Source organism: Varroa destructor, unplaced genomic scaffold (assembly GCF_002443255.2).
Source record: "Varroa destructor unplaced genomic scaffold, Vdes_3.0 BEIS01000006.1, whole genome shotgun sequence".
In the NCBI taxonomy this organism is placed as follows: Eukaryota; Metazoa; Arthropoda; class Arachnida; order Mesostigmata; family Varroidae; genus Varroa; species Varroa destructor.
The window spans coordinates 6,880,349-6,904,124 of NW_019211459.1; the positions used below are offsets into that span (position 1 = coordinate 6,880,349).

At 43.2% G+C, this 23,776-nt stretch overlaps 1 protein-coding gene across 1 annotated transcript in view; it reads left to right on the top strand.

Annotated features, from left to right (window-relative positions):
- The first annotated feature begins 1,654 nt into the window (after positions 1 to 1,654).
- The window catches only part of LOC111252563 (EH domain-containing protein 2-like), a 96,443-nt gene continuing 74,321 nt past the window's right edge, over positions 1,655 to 23,776 (top strand). The window contains exons 1-2 of the mRNA XM_022810696.2: positions 1,655 to 2,004; positions 8,485 to 8,638. Of these exons, the coding sequence (XP_022666431.1) occupies positions 1,990 to 2,004; positions 8,485 to 8,638 (169 nt within the window). The 5' untranslated portion in view covers positions 1,655 to 1,989. The remainder of the gene's footprint in view (positions 2,005 to 8,484; positions 8,639 to 23,776) is intronic.

Below are 23,776 nucleotides of genomic sequence, written 5' to 3' on the forward strand. Positions count from 1 at the left end.
CAGACTAACGCGTACGGGAAGCGAGGTACCACGAGTGCCACGAAAAGTAACGAGTTTAATGATCAAACAGGCGATGATATGTTATAGCGGGCTTACTCATGTCACAATTCGATATTGCAACGATATGTAATAATTACAGTGTTATTTTTGTGTATCCTACAAGACATGAGTGTGTATTACTACGTCCATCTTACATAGTTTATTTGTTATTGAAAATACATCTCAAATGATCCGAAGTGCGATGGATGATAGATAGTCTACTGATATTTTACGCTTCTCCTTTGGCAAAATATTGAACGCTCTTACTTTTCCAATTTTGAGCAGTTTGACTAAGCTGAGAAAACACATTGAAGCCACTTAGTGAGCAGAAAATATGCTTGTGTGCATGCTGTCTGTTACAATAAATCGCTAGATCACAGATTGAATAACGTACTTCGAACGTTAGAGGTATAGCCGTTGTCTACTGAGAGGGTGTAGCCCATCCGTGTTGACAAACGGTGGTAGCTAACAGAAATTGTAATCGATCGAACTCCTCTCCAAACCAAAGTGTAATTAACAATGAACACACCTAAAAACATGATGAATAGCCAAACAACATTTTTCCGGTGTGCATGTACGTTCTGTGCTATACATAAGTCAATAGTGACATTATCGCCTGTGTGAATCCTCATACTTGAATTTTCTCCCATGTACTACGTGCAACAATGCACAAAACTGTACGCACAGCACTGCTTCAAAACGCTAATAAACTTGTATCAGATTTTACTCACAAAAATTTCTTTTTCAATTGAATAAGAAATAAAAATCTCGTTGGATTTTGGTCTTAGTCATACCGAATATAAAATTTAAATTTTATTAAATGTTATTTCGGAGTACTACAGGATAAGAAAAATGCGGTTCGATTTCGTAGTGTTTTCTTTTTGTTTTTTTTTTAAATAATGGTTAGTCTAAAAGGCACCCTTTGACAAGTTCAAACTTTTAATTTGTTCGATCTGCTGCAAAGCTCGACGTAATCTAACTATTCAAATCTAATTATTCGATCTGAGAACTCCGAATACAGCGCAGTGTTTTAGCTAATAATCATACTAGCGAGTGACATACGCAAACACGGTAGCATGATTTTGCAAAAAAAACTATGCATAAAAGCGGAAGGTAATCCCATAGTAACGACAAGAACGAACATGTATAGGATCGCAACGTTCGCTCTGCGGAGCCCCGACTCGAGTTACACGGAGTGACATACCAAGCTTTAGGCCCATAGACCTGATGTTATTAAAAATGTACATTATTATTTACTTTTTTATTATTATATTACATTATTATTATTACATTCGAATTCTCGCTTTCTCACCCCCTATTTCCTTAATCTAGTCCTATTCTCGTCAATATGCGAAAATAAACTATAAACTGTGAAGCAATTATAGCTTTCGCGTTAGGTGATGTTTTTCTAAAGAACATCGTTCACCAAGGTGCTCAAAAGCGTCAATGCTATCGCAATCAAATGTTCTTCTTAGCCAGATTTACTGCTCGGCGTTCTTTTGTACAAGTCCAATACAGGGTGCTGACTTCATGTTTATACCGTAGCGAGCTGGCGCCAAAACAGTTTCGAATTTTTATCACTGAGGGCGCCAGTTGTTCCTTTGTTCCTATTCGCAAACAGAGCAGACTTGGCGGTGGCTATGGACGCCGGCGATTTTTAAAGTAAAAGTCAGTCGTGTATTATTTTTGACGAAATTAATCGAGATTGTGAAAGTCTGCGTGCGCAGTGCATTGTGCATTAACGTAAGGTTAACCGCAAGAGATAAAACTAAGTCCGTGTTGTTCTATGCCGACGCGAAAACGAAACAACTTCGCAGACTATTCTTAGGCTATCCTTTCTGAAAGCAATTGAATTTGTCGAGTGGCCCGGCTCTGTGGGTGTTTGTCGTGGAAGCGCGCGAATCCAGTTTTGAACCAGTACTCCAGAAGCTTCAAGTCCTTATTTCTGTGATGTTCCTAACGTCGGTGAGTTATCCAACGGGATAAATGACTAGAAAACTGTCATTGTCAGGTTAGGAAACAACTGGCGATATTTTAAGATTGTTCGAATACAGGTCTCAAATAGCTAATGAAAAACTTTCTTATCAACGAAATGACGATCATTCCGTGTCCGGTGAACCGCTCACTACAAACTCTCCAATCTACTGAATATCACCAGCTAGTCAGCGAGTATTTTGTTAGCTATGCATAGTTCTAGCTAGTGAGGTATACAAAAAATGCATAGAAATTACCTAATAAAGTTTCAGAGAACAATTGGCACCCCGAATCGGACTTAAAGGAGCTCTTTTTCGTACGATTTCAGATGTTCGAAGTACGATATGCATAGACTTCAACTTACCTAATCTATTTCACTTTAGATTTGAAATTCGTGTGTACAATTGAAGTTTCTTTCATAACTTAATTTCCCCATGAGAAGAGCAACCGCTAGTGAGTACATTGTATATCTAATTTCACTACTATCGAACAGTTCATGTGATACACAGTGTGAACTTTCTACTAGCGTCTGGCAGCTCTGGCAGCAGCTTAAGTTCAGGGATGTATGGCCCTGGCCCACACAGGTGGCTTTCTTGGCCTGCCGGTCAACCGGCTGACAAATCTGTTTGCATTAACTGCTCTGCATGCGACAGACGGAGAAAAGCCTGAACTGTGAACAAAATGTGCCTGGAAGCCTCAGGCAAGCTGATTATATATATATGCAGTGTATGAGGATATCTCCTCGTTAGAGATGCAGCCTAAGAACCCGCCGCTGTTCTGAACGCTTTTTGCCAGGTGTGCCTTCGGGGCCCGAAGGAAATCGACAAGAGTGCCTTGAGTAGACAGCGGAGAATTCGAAACACTATGATGTGATTATACTCTCCAGAATATATTCCGGCTACATAGTCGCGAAGAAAACAGGATAACGCTTAAACAAATTAACGGGTATATATATATATATATATATATATATATATATATGCACAAGTATATTACGAAACACATCTGTCTGTACTCGAATTTTATGGTGTTTTGTTTGCTCTAACAGTAACTTGCTGATTAAACAATATAGCATCGAAACAGTTAGCACCGGGTGTATAGGAGTAGTTCGTCGGCTAAAAGCTGTTTTCGTTACCCTGGTGGGTCATTACTATACAAGGAACAGTTGGCGCGTGTTAATGCTGGCGCTATTTGCAATTGCATCTAATAAACTTTTCATTAAATATGTGGCGGATATATAGATAATTTTAATTGCTATAATAGATAGAAGGACCAGTTATCGATTCGAATAATAGTCTAAATATAGCAAACAGGCTTGCTGTGTCTTTCACGAGACTCCTTGCAGTATATTTTGCAATATCTTCAATTGCATGCTGGCTGAAGCTCAAACACTGCATCGAGCCCCCTAGTTAGACAGGAAACAGTGAGACACCTCGTAAATGTATCGAAAGGGCTATGATGCGCACACTTCTACGAGATCAAATACCCCCGAGTCATCCGGTGGTTTGTACAAATTAATGGCACCTAATTATAAGTTGTGTTGATTGCCCGATAAAGTTTTTATACACAGATTTTTAAAATAAGTTTACACAAAATAATATCCCATACTATGTGATTTCTCTCCAGTAGCAAACGAAAGGTAATTGTATGAACGGTATTTTTTCTAAATTAAGTAATTGATCTAGCCGCTTTATCTTGTTTGTTTGATGTATCGTTTGGTGTCCTGTGAGCTTACGCTGAGTATGGAATCGAACGACTGTTGGAATCGACGAGCAGTCCATTGGAATAGTAAACGTCTTCATGTTTTAATTGAGGTACCTTTCTGAGATTTCAAGTATCGGGTTGAGTACTGCAAGTTGATCATACAAAGACGAATTTTCTCTACGAGACAGCTTCGTTGTTTCTATGAATTTACCTACTGTTATTTGTTTCTAAATAGAGAAAAGCTACACGACTCGACATCGCTAAACGGGGGAAGGTGGTTAAACATGCTAGGTTTAGGCGTACGCAGGTGTCATCAGTAGACATCGTTACGATAACCTGCAAATTGATGATGCGGTTTACAAACCCTTGTGAGGGCTTTTTCTTTGTGTGTAAAATTCTGCCTATATAGGTAGACTAGCTGTACAGATTTAGAATTCTAATTTCTGTGTATATTTGCCCTGAAAGATGTGGCACAAGCGACTGTGGCGCCTCGAATTTCTTAAACGTCTAGATCTAGTGCATTATTCACATAAAGGATTTGGTCCAGACAAAGGACAATGCATTGAGCCTGAGAAGGAGTTAGGTCCTTACCATAGATGGATACTATGAGATCTTTTAACTTATATTGAAAATTTGTACACTTTTGTTATTAATCTACGATTACATATATATCTAGGCTCTGAAGCCTGCAGGAGTTCGGCATACGATTCCAGCAGGTCGCTACTCGACATATGTGAAATTTAATTCTAGTGGCACAATCGTGCTTGCGTTATCGTTGCTTCTAGATCTAACATAAGTGTGCTTCTAGACCTAGATAAGTGTGATTCTTAGTACATTTCTTGAAGCAAAATTAGTAAGACCTACGCAGTTCACACAGAGAATGGGGTAGCAGAATTGGCACTGAGCAAGGCTAAGGGCAAAGTTCGTGAGCCACGCCGAGCTTTAAGTTCGAAAACTGGATTTTTTTTCTCGTAAAGTATATTTTTTCCAAGTCACTTTGAGTTGCATAATATCATTGTTTGAAGCTTTGTTAAGAAAAGGTTAAGCGATGCGGACGGAAACATGTACACGGTAACAGCGGTAAATTTTGTTGTTGACAGCTTTAATTGAGGCAAGCATAATTATACATAATGAATCTTCCTTACACACCCCTTATACGTTCCCTGTCAAATTCGTCAGAGATTCCCTTACGAGCTTAACAGATATCGTACTGTAATCTTTCTATCATATCACTATTTAGATATATTTCTAAAAATAATTGCTCCTTCTACCCTGCGAGTAACAATGCGAGACACGAACCAGCTTTGAATACCTTTTTTCGATAAATTTATAGGTGTTCAATTGGCATCGCATCGAGGAGATAGTGCGAGTAGTTGTATGGAAAACAGACGTTAGAGGTACGGGTAGCAGATGGTCTTCAGCAATAATGAGGGAGCACGACAGGTTCTAGATTTTTGACTTTGTAACAGGGATGTATTGACTTTAATTGAATGACACGTACATCCGGTTGCATGGAAAAGAAATTTGATGGGTCTACGGGCAGGGTTCGATGAGAAAAATTGCATTTGAAGAAAATCTGGCGTAAGTAGTCGATCGACCACAACTAGCTCGATTTTAACAAGCCCTTTTCTTTTTATATGTTCCAGCCTCTTTATATTTTTTTCCGAAGATCTTTTCTGTCTCAAGAGGGCGGCCAGTCAAAATCGACGAGAGGCAAATCGAAATCAGTTATATCGTATGCTATGAAAACTGTCGCCTAATCGTAAACAACTGAGCCTCTTACGGATATACTTATGCGGTAGTCCTGAATCTGGACACTAGTGGCTGAATCTAAAAGGAGGACAATCATAATATTGAAAAGGATCTATTGTCACACCTCTCCCGTGCGTCAGTCGATTTTATTGGCTTAAGGGCATAACAGACACATAATCGTCGCTCTAAACCATTGTTTGATCCAACGTATTACATAGCGTCCTTATAGCAATGTTGTTTTTTCCAACCTGGTATCTCGGTCACTTCGCTGAAAATCGGCATACGATAAGTGATCGTTTTCTGCTAAGTTTAAAACTATAATTTAATGGAAGTATATTCTAATGTTTTAGAAAGGGATCATGCTTTCTCCGCGCGGAAAACACTGTTATTGGCTGCGGGGAACATCTCCCTTGTAATAGTGTGATGTACCTGACGGCGTACGAGTTGATGGTCTTCAACATTGTTAGTAAAGCAGCATTTATTCTGCTAGAGACAGTCCGCTTGAAGAAAATGCTAACAAAGTCCACAGTACATCCGTAGTCAGCGTTAATTGTTTCATCCATTACACAGAATCAGATGTAATGTTACCTCTTATATATAATTTTGAATCATTTCTTAATATATTAGACGTTCTGTTTATAAAAAGACAGCCAAGTTTCCATATTCCGAAATTTCGCGAAGCTGTTTCTGACAAGATGTCGACCGTCAAGTCTTCCGGAAGCGTATGTACTCACAATAAATAATTAATGTTAGATATGTACTATGTTCCTTAATGAATTCAGCCACGACGCTGCTGCAGGGAGCAGGCTCGAAGACTAAATTAGAGAACATTCTGGATGTTTTAAATATTGAACACTATTTTGTTAAAACGATAAGATTGTCTAGACCGCATTGTGCGTTTCGTATTGTTCGCGAAGCATTTATGTAGTCTTAAAGTAATCCTAACGGGATTAATGCAAAGAGCATAATCAAATTATGGCTCCTTCAAAATTGCAAGCTGACTATAAGCTTTTAGACTATCGCCAGTTACGGTACTAGCGAGTATGCACACACTGTCGACCGGGACGGCACGTGAAAACATCTTCATGCAGTAATTCGTAATAGTGAGGCAGGTTTTCTATTTGCACGTATAAACTTACCGTTACCGTCGCAAATTTCCAACACACGCAGCCTGATGAACTCACTCAAATTGAGTTCCCATTTGATTATATGCGCCGCGCCGCGACCGGCGAAAAAGGACGTGGAGGATTTGGGGCATGAGACTTCTTAATGGTGGTTATCGGAACTAGGTGCACATTACCCCTTTCATCCTGAAAGCCATACCAGCTCCGTTGTTAGAGCCAAACAGAGTTATAGGAGCTTGCAGATGCGGCTGTTAGACCAGCAGCAGCCTCACTCTCAGCGACTAGTATCACTTAAAGCTTACCCCGTTCGTAGCTGGAGCAGGTGACTCCGCTTGTACGCCTTACCTTGCCGCGTACACCTGTCCGGTTGCTGACGAGAAAAGAAGCAACGTTAGTGATGTTGGCTGTTTGGTGTTGGCTTTATTGCAAATGAGACGAAGCGATTGAGTTTAGTTGATTCGCCTGCTCGCTACCTGCCGAGTACCTCCGAATACATACTCGCTCCCGTGAAAGCGATTTTACGAGCGGGCCCTGACGTGCGGCTTCAAAGTTGTTCCCAAAGCCACCATTCACACGGGAGGGCGTACTTTTTTTTTTTCGTGCAGATTCGTAGATCCCCTTTCACCGGCGTTTTCCCCGCCGTCATTACTAGCTATACCTTCAGTAGTTCTTGTAGCGAGAGTACAGAAGCTGTACAACTGACCAAGCGTACGACCATAGAACTGTACCGCTCTCTCTGTTCGGATTCAGCGTTCTCTACGGCTCCACATCGACTCGACAACGCTACGTTCGACTGTGTTCCTTCCTGCCTTCCCTTTGCCCAGTGCCTCCATCCACCTGTCCTAGTAAGTGCGCGGCAAAAGTACTTTTGCGGGAAACCATTTTATCCATCTTTCTCCTTTCTTTGTATCAGCTTCTTTGAGCCTGAGGCCAAATGTTTTGGCTGTGGCAAAACGTATACGTACAAGAGGTGCTCGTCTCCTCGACATACATTGAACATATAACCGTGTATTCTGGTTCACAGGGGTACGCTGTTAGAGTCCCGTTAAAAGGCAGTGCAATTGACCAGTGTTATATATATTTTAGATAGTCCTTTAGTCCTTAGACTGTTTGGATGACTGATCCTAGAATTCTTCTCGTGATCAAAGGGTAGGATATATTTCGACTGTTATTAGTTCCAGAAAATTTCAAAGAAAAGGATGCAGTGATCCTTGATCAAGTGGACAATAGCTCTTCTCAAAGTACGTCTGCATTGTTGAAAAGCTTGGTAAAGTCAAGGTCTTTATTCTTATTCATTGCTAAGCGATAATTTCTACCTGTAAGCGCAGACTGTCAAGGACCGTTCTCTGCATTCAACAACAACAACTCGGCCATATTTGCAAAGTTTGGCCAAAAGAAGTTCTGTCATCCCAGACGGATGACCCTAAAGCGTCCGAATTCTGGATCGTCATTGTGTTTCGTTGATGAAAAGTATCGCCATTCGCCGCAGACGATTACAAGATTTTCCCGATTCCATTAGCGTTCATAGATAAACTGAAAGGGCGGTAAGGGTTATTTGTAATGGCTTCATACTTCACTGTTTGTTGACAGCACCGCTCCTTCATGAAGACGTGACAGTCTATATGTTTAGAACAAACATCCTAGATAATCCTCGCGGCGACACGCCGAGTGCATACGAATTATTACGTTGTTAGTTTTTTGTGCTTTTTTGGAATTAGCGCATTCATCTGATCATAGGAACTTATCCGATCTCTAGAATTATATAGTACTGAGGAAACCATGTTGACTTAGCGTTGTAGCATGCGATTCCGTGTAAAGAGCCTTTGCAGATTACTTGAATACAACTTCGTTTCGAACTAGCGTGTTTAGATTAATGGCTTCCTTTTTACAGAAGATTACAGGCAAGCGCGGGCCGACCTACTCAAACGGCAAAGTGGCCGAACCGCCAACAGAAAAACGTGATGAAGGCTCTCGTACCAACAAATTATCACTAGAAGACCGCGTAGTCGCTCTGAGCCAGCAAATGTACCGGGTTCCGGAAAAGGGTACGTGTTTTCCTTGGTAGAAAATATGCAATTACACAGCTATCAAGTCTAAAATATTTTCTATTGCGTTTTTCAAAGAAAATATCCATTTTACTTACGTCTTTTTTTCTATGGCAATTCCACAATTTATTTCGTTTTTTCAAGGATGCCACTAGAGACCTGTATATAACTGTAGGTGTTCTTTGAACAGTTTTGCTTTCGCGCTTTCAAAGCCTTATGGAAACAGGTTCATTTGTAAGGTCCTTTTATCAAATGAAGACCGGCAAGTGCAGACAACAGTGAGGCAAAGTTTAACTAAAATTGAAATTACTTTTGTTTGGTTTGATGATTTGACATGACAAGTTGGGCTCATGGAATGAAAACAGATGCACACGGTTCTTAGAAATTATATTGCGGTGAGTCTGAATCATTAAATCGCGCGGTTTGTTAGTAACTTGCGCCGAAGGAAGTTTCGATAAGTTTTTGGCCGTTCTGTTAATAGTCTATAGAAAAGGCGCGTACAGACCAATTCGAATCTGTTCGATAGGAAATCGTAGTCTCTTCACCAAGAATTAAGTACTTCTGAACAAAATATTCGCTCATCGTACGAGAACGTTAACACGTTAACTTCCATTTTGCATACATCTTATGCAGAGGTAAGCATTATTGCAAGATGGCTACCAGTTGAGTATATAACGTAAAATTGAGTTGAGCAAATAAAACTACTCATTGCGGCAATACCAACATGTCCGCGACGCTCTTCAGCACGGCGGCAAAGATTTTTACTAGATTTAAATAAAACGAAAAAGTCAAGAATGTTTCGGTGCGTTACTGTCCACTAATATCACATCTTGATTGGTGTCATATATTCGTTAAGAGTTTATTCAAAGTCAGATCTAATTCGAGTAGCTCCATCTGTCGAACGTTATCCAACAGTAACCAGGAATCGCCGTAAAGCAGAACAAGAAGTTCACTGAAGTTCTACGTTGTGGTATAACTCACAATCCAGGTTCATTTACAAGCGGCCGGCCTTTTGAGCGCTAGCGCCCTGTTAAGGTACAACGTTCCGAGGTGACCTATCACGTTGCGTTCTGGTCGAAATAGTCATATTTTACTCTGGCCTACCTAGCTCCTTCTCGGCTGACGGGGTTCATCCGACGATCCAAAATGCACACTCACTTTTTTATACAAAGGGTATAAAATATGCTGTAATATAGATACTACCGATACGGCCTGCTATGTTCGTTGAAATTGTGAGCGGTTTTGAAATAAATCTCTATAAGTTCTGAGTATTTTGTAATGTGACAAAACGTTAAAAAAAAAACGGAAAGCTGACTAATGCCGACGATAGGTCAACAATTTGATCATCTGCGGCTTTTCTAATACTTCGATATCGTGTAAGCGATGCGTCAGGCAATTGTCTCTACAAAGTACAGTGTATCTGGAATTGTTACGCCGAGATACAGGTATGCATATATGTGTACGTGACCTTGTTTGGTTTATTTGTTGTTGTAAGGACATACGAAAGGTGACAGAGTGTCAATACGATAATGCAATGAAAATTGGACTGGTCATTGTTAGCAAAGGTGGACGGCAATCAGCCCAGTGACTGGATGTAGGTGACCTCTAATACAAGCAATACACGATACGATGTGCTAGCTTTTATGCCACAAGCGCGGGACGATATTCACAACATTTAGGCTATTTGACATTGGAATAGATCGTCAGTATCAGATACATAGCTGGGCTGGGCCAAATTATATCAATAGACAGTATTACGCCGGCCGATAGAAGCGACCATTGCATTGAATCAAATGCGTCAAACCAGTGGAGCGAGGTGGATTGAATATTAATGAAACAAAGGTTAGGATGAGCCTGAGCTGAATAGACAGGCGAACATGCCCGGAAGGGTGGCAGCCGCAGTGGTATGAGCCATCAACTACAGTATCTATCGCAGCATCAAACGCAGTAAGTTGATGTACGTAGTTCGTCATGCAGTAGTTACTAGCTAGTTTCAGCACCGCGGTCATTGCAGTGCAGTGATAGACTGACTCGGGCGCAGCAGCTGTCAGTGTCATTCTACAAAAGTACCCAACGCAAAGCATCAGGCCATATAGTCTAGTGCTTACTACCCTCGCTATCGAACGTACCATAATGTTATGCAGTTCAGCATAGGTATTCAGTATATACTACAGCAGTATACAATACTCGGTACCTTATCCGGCACGTTAACGGGCGCAGGTTCGTAGCAGAACTGAAAGCATCTCCTATTCGGGACTGGCGCGATGCCTCTACTAGACCCTATATTACAACGGCAAGGGCTTACTAAGTCTTCTTTCATCTATCACCCTCTACACGAATTAATTCATACGGCACTGAAGCACGCTATTCTGCACTGCAATGAAGCCACCATAGAGGTAGAAAGGGAAACAGGCAGACAGGTTGGAAGTGTGTCGAAAGGCCAAAGATCCGGTTTCTTCGGAGTGGCGGATGCATCTTCTGCTGCACCTGCGTGTCATGCGTAGAGAGAAGAAAGGCCGATAGAGGACAGAGCGGGGTGGCGGGCGAGATCAGGCGGCCATGAGAAAAGCCATGACCTGACCACCAGCTTTGGGCAAGAGAAAAATATGCCAGCGGAGCCATCGGGCATTATACTCATTACTGTTATAATCATAACCGCGACAATGCAGCCAGCTCAGTCCATTCAGCTGCTACGCCGGCTTATTAGCTGCATGGGTGCGATAATCTGCGACAATAATGGCATAATGGCTGACAGTGGTGGCGGTAGCTCGGTGTTTGAACCACTCACCGTCGACCCTGTGCCTTGAGGCTTTGCAACTAAACTGGGACTATTCGACGCCAGCCGACTGTCGACCCATTGGCCGGATGTTGGTCATGGAGGTTCCGTTGGGTGGTTAGTGAGGAGTGGTTCCGCTCTGTTTGCTACGCTATGACTTGCTGCGTGTAGCTCGTGCGAGCCGGGCGTGTCCAGCCCGTCATCCAGTGCTAACGTAAAGTTGGGGGTTCGCAGGGTTCAAGCCGGGGAAAATGGGTACGGGCAAGTCGTAAGCGACATTGCGTCTGCGAGTTACTGTGCAGACTACCGCCCTGAGAACCGCCTTTAAGTTGTCGAGCTGGTAAACCAGCAAGTTTGTACGCAGAGGTATTGCAAATTTAATATTATCAATGGGTGACTAAAAACCGAGATAACAGTATCAGAAGTTTAAATACATAGATAATACAACATTAAGTGCATTGTACTAATGGTATTGATTGCTCGCTGCTCCGAAACAAGTTTCAGCTGTCGCAATGTCATTTGTCAAACAGAACAAACTCTCGAGAACGTCTTTAGACGAATATCATCTACATAGTGCTTAAAAAAAATACGTGCTACGTTTACGTACATTTATGGTACGTTTTGTTTTTTTGACATCTACACACTCAATTGAGGATTAAAGATATTTCTGTTATCAGTGTCGTCACGGCTTCGATTGACCACTTCAATATGAAATTTTATCCTGTCTATTACATAATAGTTTCTCCAATCAGTGTTCTCAGTGAACATATACCTCTATAAAAAAAAGGTAGTCCAAGCTCAAATACAGCTCAATAGAAGCGTAGCCTATTAGAGATTAGGCCAATTACTGGGCAAGGCATATCTCTGATGCACAAAAATATTCAAAATGGTATCTCTCATGTGGGAGAGACTTGCACACGAAAAAAACGATCGTGTTTAGCGGTTTCTTCGGTTGACAGCGATGGAAATTACATCCAAACGGACTAAAGGCCCTACTCTAATAAAGCTTGAAGCATGTTGTGTACGGTAGCGGTCTAGCGAATAGAGTCCATTTAGCAGCTGAGTCCCTTATCGACATTATTATCAGCATAAAATAGGTAAGTTGCAGCGTGCGGCGCAGCGCCAAAACGGAGGCCCGCCCAGCGCTCTCGTTGATAGGCAGTAAATGGCCAATTGGCAATCGCGACGTCCTCTTGTGTGCAGCTTGTAGGCGGAGTGCCCTGCATCGTGACGGAGGAGTCAACCTGTTACCTCACTAGGCCAGTTGCCAGCCGATTTGTGCCTTTGAATGTCCCGCCTATCCCGTGTCCGGCGTTGTGTAGCTGTATGTGGACGACAAATCTGTCCATCTCGCAACCGATCGGTCGAAAGCAACAAATCATGAGACATTTTGGATACGCAGATTATCGCAGACGATTAGATTTACTCGATCATGATATCAAGAGCCTTGAAGTGATTACCACGACACCCGGCCAGGCTTAAGCGTCGCTACAAGCCGGGTCTGTTCCAGAATACGTTTGCTATGACAGATTTGAGGCAGCCATTTTTGCTGATTCAATGCAAAGAAAATGTTGGGTCTGGTTTATGATCTTTTAGCGGATTTCGCTAATGTAGCAGTTGTAGTATGCTGCAATAAATATCAGAAGGGGAACGTTCAAGTCTGTATATTTTGGTAAAAACTGCTGATTAAAATTAAGCTCACTCCGAACGAAGGTCGTGATCTCACGCCAAACGGTGTCATTTTCTTTATTAGTTACCCTCAAGAGATTCTGTTTAATGTTGGTACATAATATGTGTGCATAGCTCGTGACTCTATTCAGAATGAATAAATTCGACAAGTGTAGTAATGATGGTAATATCTGCACTTGTCAATAGTTTATCTGCTGCGTTAGCATCTGGGTTATAGTTAAGTTCTTGGCTAGAATAGTCCTGTAAGGCCACATCAAACGCGTGCTTCTATTTTCTTTATCTCAGTCAAAAGCGGCGCGTTAATATGTAGCTCCTAATATGTAACTCGCCTAATATGTAGCTCACACATAGCCTATTCCCTATGGCCTATAGGCAAAGGTGTAACTTCCGACTCGCCCTCTATTCTGGCCTGAGCCATTTTTTAGCTGAGCCACACGGTTATCCTCGTCTCGTTAAAAAGCCACATCGCTATTGGTTTCTCTCCAATATCATACTGTTGTGAAGCTGGTTGGTTGGGTGGCTGGCTTCCTTTTCCTGTCTTCTGCTCCCAGCAAATCAGATATGGATTGCTATAGAAAGCTGTAGCCTAGCACAAAGCAGCTCTGCTGGATCTGCCAGTCGCTACTCACCCTTCTCTGCTTTCGTTTCTATTTCCTTGCCACTCTTCCGTTGCACTGTTTATACGCGAGGGTTATATATTCATCCGCGGAAAAACATATATCACCCTTTTATGTCAGAGGGAGAACTACTGGGGTGAAAGGCAAAGCGGACGTCTTCCGATGGAGTTGTGCCATGGCAATGTGCCCGGTTTGAAGGGGCCCGGCAGAGGAAACGGCCGTATCAGCGCTTACTTCCATCGCAACCATTCGTGAAGTTTCGAGATTTCGTTGCTAGGTCGGCGCGTCTAAAAAGAGCGCAAGAAGAACAAACCTTTTTCCAAAAACTAGCGCTGAAGTTAGGGGAAGCCGGCCTGCCATATACACCATAGGGTGCCCCATATCGTACCTATGAGGCACATTTACCCGAACTTGTCGAAGTGTTCTGGTTACCTCCCGTCTAATGGAGAATAGGTTAAACATGAATAGGCTGTGGGTTAACGCTTATCCGTACATGTTAGCTTAAATCTGTTAATAGAATAGTGTTGTCACACAAATAGCATCCAAGTTCTGTTACGCTTGACCGTTTAACGCTTATCGTTCAGTTAAGGCATCGAAAAACGTAAAACTTTCGTGCGTAACTATTCTTTCTGCAATGACTGGTGTGTGATTATATAGGGAAGGAAGAGCTGTTGTGCCGTTTATTCATGGTTTAGCACTTGACGTCTACCCGACGACCGCCGTTTGAGGGACTATTACTAAAGATATTAACATGATTGACCTATCCGGATTGCCTTTAAAAGGTTAAGCTACCTTCACACGATATGAAACGAATCACAGTCTTAATCATGAAGTTGGATGCCAAATGACGCTGGTGAATTTAGGCCTTTAACACATCACAGGCGTGGCTCTTCAGAGTTTGGAGATGTTGCCATATTTTACTTTGCCTATAACATATTCATCTACTCAGAGCTACGTATAGGTGAGGACCCGCTCCTTCGAACAACTCTGCTACATTTACTGCTATGGTACTATGGTAGCATTAGCTAAATAGGCAAGAGATTGATTCATGATCGCGGACAATTTAACATACAATGCAATAGCGGCGGTCGTTTATCGTATCGTATCGTATCGACACAAGGTCTGTTCTAACGAGCGTCGTATAGTGGGTTACTATTTCCATGATAACGTGTATGTATGCACAAACGAAACTTTGTTACTGCTATTCTGTAGTGTTGGCTAATGGAAATTTCGATCTGCTGAAAAAAGATCGGCAACGTCAGTCAAAGTAAACAAAAGTGAATGAGTTGTTTTATGTGAGGAAATCTGTCGTCATATGGTACAGGCTGTGTGCTCAGTCATTGGGTCACTGCCTCGTGAAAGTTAGTCGACAGAATGTAATCGGTTATCGTACCCCAGAAGTAAGTAGAAGGATCACAGCAATGGTGCGGGAGGACAAAAGACGAACCTCCGTTATCATGGATCTAGCCACACGTAATCACTTAGGCCATCTACACTGTTTTCTTGTCACTTAGGATTACGAGTATCTACGTACAACATCTATTCATTAGTAAACATAGTTCGTTCGAAATCGAGATATCTTCTCTGTAAAAGGGATCTATGTTCATTTGGTTTTTAGACCCAAAAATGCTTTCCGTTAAAAGGTACAGCTGCGTAATCTGCTTGAAGTTTGCCCAACATATTAGACATAGACGAAGCTAACGCAAGTGTTTACTATGAAGCCAAATATGGTGACCTGAGCCAAAAGGTAGTGGGAGATGATTACGGTCACCAAGATAAGACGCCATCTACCCTCACTGGACGGTTAATTAGGCTAATTTTTGTTTAGGCCTACAGCATAATCCGTAAGTTGTCAAAAGCAGACGCATCCATTATTGTTCAATGTTGGATTTCCGCGATGATAGCGACCCCCTTGCCGACCTTCTAATATCTGGTCCCCCTCCGTGTGTGTTCTAAGTACAGAGACTGCAAACCTATCATGGATGTGATGAAAGGCGTATTTAATAGAGCGAGTTCAGCGGCGGAACTAAATAGATTGATCATATTCAACTTTTTGTTTGGATGGAACCTATTTAAGTAAAAGTAAATATACGTGCGCATAGACGAATGTAAGGCCAGCAAAAGGCAAATCACGTATTCGGCTTCTTTGGCACCTTCCAGTCGATTGTGTTTGCTAATATAAAGACACCTGATTTTTTTATAGCCCAGGGCTTACAATATTCAAGGCCACGACCACCAGGCGAATATTTAGCAGTCTTAGCAGTCATTCGCTTCTGCGTCAAACCTTTTTTTTTTTGTCAACCCGCTTAAAAGCTGACCACTATTTTTCCATCTTTTAGAGCAGTTTTAGCTACTTTCAGTATTAGTTACAGAATATTCTAATTTTATTACGACGGATTTGTATTCAGCTCCCTCTTCTTGCGTTTCTACTCATTTTTGGGTCGTCGAATGGCTGCCATTTGAAACCAAGAGTAACGCTACTTCAGCTTCATTCGCGTACGAGACACGGGACACTGTCGGTATTGTCTGGAAATGCCTAAGAGAAAAAGCTGATCAATTATGAACGCATTGCTCATTTTATGGAACACGGACCTAAAATATAAGGGCATATAATGCATCTTCAGGCTAGGATGGGCAGGCATTGATGGGCTGGGGATGGCCAAGGCAAGTACGCTACCATATTCAGACAATGCGATTGTTCATGGCTAACGGCGGCGTACTGTTTTACAAATCGCAATTTTATCGCACCACAATGCCAAGATGCCACCGCCGGCAACAATTAAGATAAAATCTATCGTATAAATGGTCGTTAAGAAAATGATTTGCTCGCACAGGTTTCTGTTTAACTGAGGATTGCTAAGTTATCCGAAAGCTAATGCAAACTTTAGCCGTAATGCAAAGGCGAGGTTAGGCTTATAGGTTGGATTTCCTTATAGATCTACATGTTGTGATTCATATACTAGGTTATGCGTCCTCAAAAGTATATAGGCTCATATATAGCAGCGTCTTAGTTCGTCACTTAGTCCTTTTCAGTTACTGCTTAGACATACTTCACTTACCTGATTTCAATGGACCGAACTAAGAACAAAGTGCCTAGTGTAATTTCTATACGAATTACCACGTAGGCCTTAAAGTTTCTCGTCCTGTTAAGTTTGTTACTAATTATTCTACATATTGCTTGCACAAAAGTGTATTTTCATTGACATTGAACATATATCGAGCGGCAGATGGCGGCAACCTGATAGATTCGTACGGAAATCGTCATTTTGACCCGTCTCGAAGAAGAAAAGTTATTCGATAATGTTTGCGGCCTGATCGGGCCACATAGATTGGCTGAGGTTGAGAAGATACGTGGGTATTAGCTTATAACAGTAGGCGGCAGTGCTGACTATATCGCTGGATACGACTGGCAACGACGATTTGTATCGCTAATTTTGGGCTCTTACCGTGCCGTCATCAAGCGCTAACTGATTCCATGTGATTAGTTCGTTTTGTGGTGCATAGATCCGTCGAAGCGACATACTAATTATTCCTAAATGATACGGTCGTACACAGCCTATTGTGGATCGGTGTCTCTTCTATAAAACGTTATATCGATTGATTAAGTACGCTTGTATGAGCGGATTCAATATGAGCTAGTCGACACTAACCTTCATGCCGCTAAGCTCAAAGGTCATTCGCATTTGGATTTTTACAGAACTAAAAAAGTAAAATGAGCGTTCTCTGATCACGTACGATCTCTGGATCGTTATTGAAATTTCCGTAGCTGTACCAGCCCGCTCGGCCCCGCCTCTCGACTGGTCTCAAGCTTATCTTGTAATTGATATGGTCTTCATTCGTCTTGTAATTGCGTGAGTTTTCACTGAGGTGCACAGTAAGTCGCTGCAGATGGCTTGACTCACATCGTAGGCCGACTTTAGCTTCGTATCAATGCTCTCGTCGAAGCGAGAATCTGTCGGTACTGACAAATGGGGCCAATCAGATGTGGGTCAGTAAACAATCAGGCCCGAAGCTTCCGTTACTATATACTACAGTTAGGTTAGAGCGGTCGTTGACGAAGTGCAGTTATATAGTGGGCTTCTGACGTATAACATAAGCTATTGGGCGCACCGTACCGCTGGCTGGCTGTGCTATCGCTACTTTACAGAGAAGAAGTTGCTTCTTCCATGATCGAGCGTCAGAATAACGAAACAGCTGTTGGGCTGTCTTGTCTAGCATTATATTCCCTTTGGAAAGATATGTTAGCGTTTAATATCAAGACCCTCTACCCTGGTTAGCTTTTTACTCTAGTTACTCGCTCTAGCGGCCTGGTGTGCCCCTCGAAAGACATGCGAAATAAGAAAGTTCTGCTGTCACGGGTTGACTCGTTCCCTTAGTCCCCCGTTTTCAATGGCTACATGTTTCAAACCAGGTCCTCTGGATAGTATATCCGCTACTAGGTGTAATCCTCTGATCAAAAGGCGTTTCGTTTCTATTGGCTTCATTGAAGTCAGTTCCTATTCGAGTCGACGAACACAAATGGGTTAGGTCATGGTGCCTGGGCACCGCACCGCAGCGATGTGGCGCACCAGATAATAACACTTCGACTAAAATCGTGATCAATCCAGGCGGCGGCTGCCAATCAACAGCTTTAATTTGAATGACTATCTCGTAACATAGATAAAAAAAACTTATTCGAAGTCTAGCGAAGCACGAAGCGTGTAGATTATCGATAGATTTCATATGGACTATTATATTTCTATTATATCGTTTGCTAGCTGCCTGTTTATTCGTGGTCTGCTTCACAACAAGAATAAGCTGCTGGTTTAAGCCGGCCGTTATTTTATGACAAGCGGGTGTTTACTAAAGTCATCTCATCATTACCTGCCAGGTCGTTTAAACCCAGTCAGGTGGCCACCTATTTTTGGACGAGAGATAAGCTCACCAGCTAAATAAAAGTAAATATAGTTTCATTACCGAATCGTCATCGAACAGGAACTGACAATGTTCACTGCAACCTTTTCACAATTATTTTTCAATAATAAGGAATTTCGCTTGTTGCTAATTAAACACACGTATTCCCACTACGACGGCAGAGACCATCGCTGTTAAATTCGCCTTACGCAACCCCATTATCTCCGCGCTTTTTTTCATATGCGTTCGCGTAAAATCCGCATTTATATGTACTCTCTTGTGGGGAGCAGCGGGTTGTTGCAGCGTCGTCGTCAGTCGGTCCGAGTAGCCGATACCGTCTACTCCACCAGTAGCATCTTGTACACTTCGCCTTTTACGTGTCCGAGCACGTCTTTCTGCCACGATCTCGTTCGCTCTCTGTCTTCGCGCGACTAACTATTCGTGTACGCGTCGTGCCACTTCTATTCTGTGTGTAGTGTAGCTTAACCGAAACGCAGGATACAACCAGCGGTACAGACGCCGCTGCTATTATGGATGTTTCTATAGCGTGTACGGACGTTTTCAGCAACAGCTGCAATGGTAGGTAAACGGTGTATCATGCCAAACAGAAGATATCGTTTCATTACGGTCGTTCAAATACTAACTAGCGAAAAGCAGCACTGGTAGCGCACGTTCGTTGAGCATCCCTAGGCCAGAAAAGAGCGGCGATGGCCAGTAAGCTATTGGCGACGTTTGGAGCGGTGAGCCCCTTGAAAAACTTCTCTGGTTTTCGTCGTCAAATCAAGCAATCAGAGAGCTCTAGGGGTCGTTAGACAGCATGATCGACGAGGTCAGAGAGGACTGAGTGGTGCAGGAGTACGGCAATCGAGCTCGGTCGATGAGGAAATTAGAAAGGCAGCCCAAGAGGTTGGGCGAGCCGTGACAGGGGCCAAGGAGAAAAAGGAGAAAATAGGGTTGAGAAGGAGACTGACAAGATGGGGAGGGGCATGGGGTGACGGTGAAGTCCTTCTAGCGACGAAGACGAAGGAAGCGCCAGCGGAGACTCAAAGCAGTCAGGGCAGCAGTGGTAGCAAAGGGCAACTCCAGACTCCACTGGATTGGCGCCTGAACGGCGGCTTCAGCAGCCATTGGCCGCCTTCCTTTCCAAAGTTAAGCGTGTAAAAAGCACTGTTTTCTTTGGGAACTTCGTCGTTCCTCGAGTGTCTTCCAGTAGTTCCCAGTTTAGTAAGCAGACATTGGACCAGTTTCGTCGTTGGTATTACTCGTTACGGTAGTGTCTTTGCCCAGATTTAGTAAATCCTTTCCTCTTCAATTTTCAGAGAAGATGCTTGCCTCAAAGCACTACCAGTTAGTACTTTCCGCACTGGACGGCCATGTATGCCGGACAGGCAGATGGTGGCAGGACGTACCGACGGTGAAAAAATACCACGTAGCGGAGCTGTCTGCAGTAGGTATTCTGAGGTTGGGGCAAATTATACCCCGCTGCTGCAGACTATTTTGAACAACGATGACGCCAACGACAGTAGTAATGACTGGCAGCCGACAGAGAGGACGATGGGTTTATCGACAAAGTGGATGATTCAACGAGACACGCCGTCCCTCTATCAGACAAGCACTACCGGTAGCGGCGGGTGAGGCGCTGTAACGCTGTCGGCTACTGATGGAATTCCAACGGCGACGATCACTACAGCCCAGAACAAGGAAGAGCGAATCAGGAGGACGACGGGCATTCTGGGGGCACAGAGAAAAGCAGCAGAGGAGCACCAAGCGAGAAGCACGTGACTGATAGCTATCGAGGGGGGTCTCGGGCCCGTTGGCAACATTGAGTCGGCGTATGGTGTTCTCCGCTCGAAGGAACTCGAGCAGGGCGAGGGCGCTCGGGGACGCACCAGGGATATCGTAGAGACCAACGTAAGAGAGATGAGGAACTGTGTGTGTGTTCGTTCATAAAATAGGACGCTGGTATTAGTAGTAGTAACACTCTCTAAGGCAGGCCACTACCGCCTTCGCACTCCTGCCCGCACCCTGCTGCATCGTCATGGAAAGTTTGAAGGAGTTTGCGCGGTATACCACCGAATGAGCAGTGCGTGCAGAGAGTAGTAGCGGGGTCGAGAAGGGAACAACTCTTAAAAGGCAGATGGGAGATCAATTATTTACAGGTCGCTCTCTCCCACTATTGCTATCCCAATGCGCGTCGAAGAGCACGCTGGGCGCTACTGTTGGTTCTCCTAAGAGCGGTGCCCAGCGGCCCGTCGAACAGGGGTGCCGACAAAAAGGAACGCAGTCCAGCACGACTTCCCTAGTGAGGAACTAAGAAGTGGCAGCGCCGACCGTGGTGGTGAAACAATGAGACGGTGATTCTACGGGAGAAGATGCTGCTGCTGCTGCTTTCCTACTTGTGCTGAAGTAGCTTAGCTGCACCTGGGCCCAGGTTGCCCATAGCTTTGCGAATGGTAGTGAGACGATAGGACATTTGAATGACTACCGGAGTTCTTTCTGGGGGTGACAGGAAGTGGCGACCGGCGTATCGCCTGCCACCCGCCGATAAAACGGAGACACAGAGTGATCAAACAGGCGGCTTTCACCATCCCTTTGTTCCTTTTTAGAGGACGACAAACTACTACTAACTGACTAACTGAGTGGACTAACTGTAGTTACGCAGGCAGAGATAACCAATACAATAAGGTTTTTCATAAGGCAGAGATGGATAGAGAGAAAATAAATTCAGCCCTGCTTTAACGCCTGGAAAATACCGAGACGCAAGTGAAGTGGGTAACGAGAAAACAGCGCGAAGCGAGACCAAAGCGAATGAAGATATGGGACGAGGGGCATGTAGACTGACGTGAAAAGGCTAAAGATGGCAAGTCATGTAACTGTGAGCTAACAAAAACGTTTCAAATTTACATAAGTTATTAAGTGAAAATGCCGTCAGTTTGATTTTATTAGTAAACACGGGTATGCCGTAAAGAGCAGAATGGTCTAATCTAAATAAAACGCATATACCACTTTCTATCCAGGATTTCTAAGCTGAGCGATACGTGATTAAATGTTGAACATCAGAAGACCATCATTAAATACCCCGAACTTGTCGGCTTAAGATCGACTAGCACTTCCGACCTATGACGTCATACTCGTCTGTCAACCTGCGCTTCAAGGAACAAACTTCAGAACATTCAAACGTGTACTTTGTATTTTAGAAGGGCTTTAAAATGAATGACACTCGACTGTGTTTTTTTTTGCAAGATGGAAATAGACTACGAAACAGCGGCATATGCCTGCTGCTTTCGGGGATTAGGTTACGAGTCAACGCAGAGCGTGTGAGTGGCATTGACGGTTTCGTGACCCATGAGTGAAGCTTGAAGACGATCCTTTCACTGGACGATTTGTCACAGCATGTACGGACGAAAACGCGGAAAAAACGAATCAAAACATGTTGCAGGATTACCGAATCATCCTTAAGAAACTCGCGGAAGACGTATACTTCTCAAACGTGTCGTGTTGGAACATTTTAAAACTTCGCTAAGTTGTGTTAAAGGACTTCGTTAAAGTTCGAGCAAATGCATCCTTCCAACAACTAGCGTAGAAGAATTCACTCAGCTAGCCCTCTAAGACCCTCTTCTCTTACAAACCTTACAAGCTCAAAGACATCTTGAAGGAAAAATTAAGACGCTTGAAAGAATCCAAGACAAACGAGTAGGAAATATATTGTGGCAAACAGGTTCCGTTTAAAAGACTTTGATACATGTATTGAGTTGGTAGAGTATTTTCGGAGGGGAAGTACCGGGATCTTGATGATGGCATTTTCACCTGGCAGTAAAGCCAAATTGTCAGTACGTTTTTGACAATGTATATGACCAACAGTATGTACTAGCACAGCTTGTTAGAACGGCAATGATAGCGCTGGTGGTGGAAGACAAGTTTGAATAGTATAGTAAGAGTTCCTTGCCTCATGTGGCATAGTCTAAAATATAAGAAAAGTTAAAAAAAAAACTATGCACACGTGCATTTTGGCTTAAGGTAATCGAAAGCACGTGGGTTCATGCTGCATTAGAAAAGAGCAAACAGGTCTTAACAAAAAAAAATACGATATTACTGTCTCTTTTTACCTAGGAACAAGTATGTCTTGTTGGCATTCACCGTAATATAGGTATCCATGTTGATAATATATATATATATATCGGGCTAGAGGCCCTGTCGATATTTGCGGGTGGAATCTATTGCTGGTACACGGTGGGCCGCTGCACCGAAATTATAAAGGTCCTAATAGGGAGTGTCCGCTCGCTAGAGATAGCTATACAGTTACAAAACCGGCCTCGACAATCAAATTCTACTGACACACGTTGGCAACAACGTCCTGGTAGCATCGCCGCCACCAGCCCTATCGCTGGAACGCCTAATAAGCTACCGCACAGAGTGTTATCAGCAATAAGAGGCGAAAAATCGGTCGCAGGCGTCAATAGGGCCACAGTAATGCGGATGTTGTGTTTATGATTGTCCATTGGTAGTGTGACTTTTTGGAGTAGCGGAGAACCTCCATTATCGACACCGATCTACTAGTGATCCTCAACTCCGGACTGGCAAAGACCCACCCGTTGACGAGCGATCGGTTGAACATAGCAGAACACGCAACGAAAGCGCGAGCAAACACACTGAAAAGCGGTTAGGGTCAGTGTTTTCATAAACTGCTGCGTGTAACCGTCAACTGCAAGAAAACCGACAATGTTCGACACCGCGAGCATTACATATGAAAATAATGCCGGGTATATTATTTGGTAGGGCGGATCGGAGCTAGAAGTAATATCGCGTCCTGCCAGCAAACCTGACTAGCCAACTATCTGACTTATGCCAGAAGACCGGAGAAACGTAAGTCGGATCTAGCCAACTGGGACTGTGGGGGGAGCGAATGTGCGTGTGTCTTTCCAAACGGCAGCGAGAGAACTCTCTAGTGCTGATATTGATGATGCTGATGATGCTGGCGACGCTGATAATAACGACGCTCTTGGCTGTGACTAAAACGAGAGCATGTTTTACATTCAGTGAACGCTGGCGACCGATAGAATAGTCCCCTTGCCTGATCGCAGCTTTTTGTGTTGCAGCATTCGGTGGTATCGATCGACAACGAATGCCAAAGAAAACGACCTGACTTTAGGTTAGAAGCAGAAA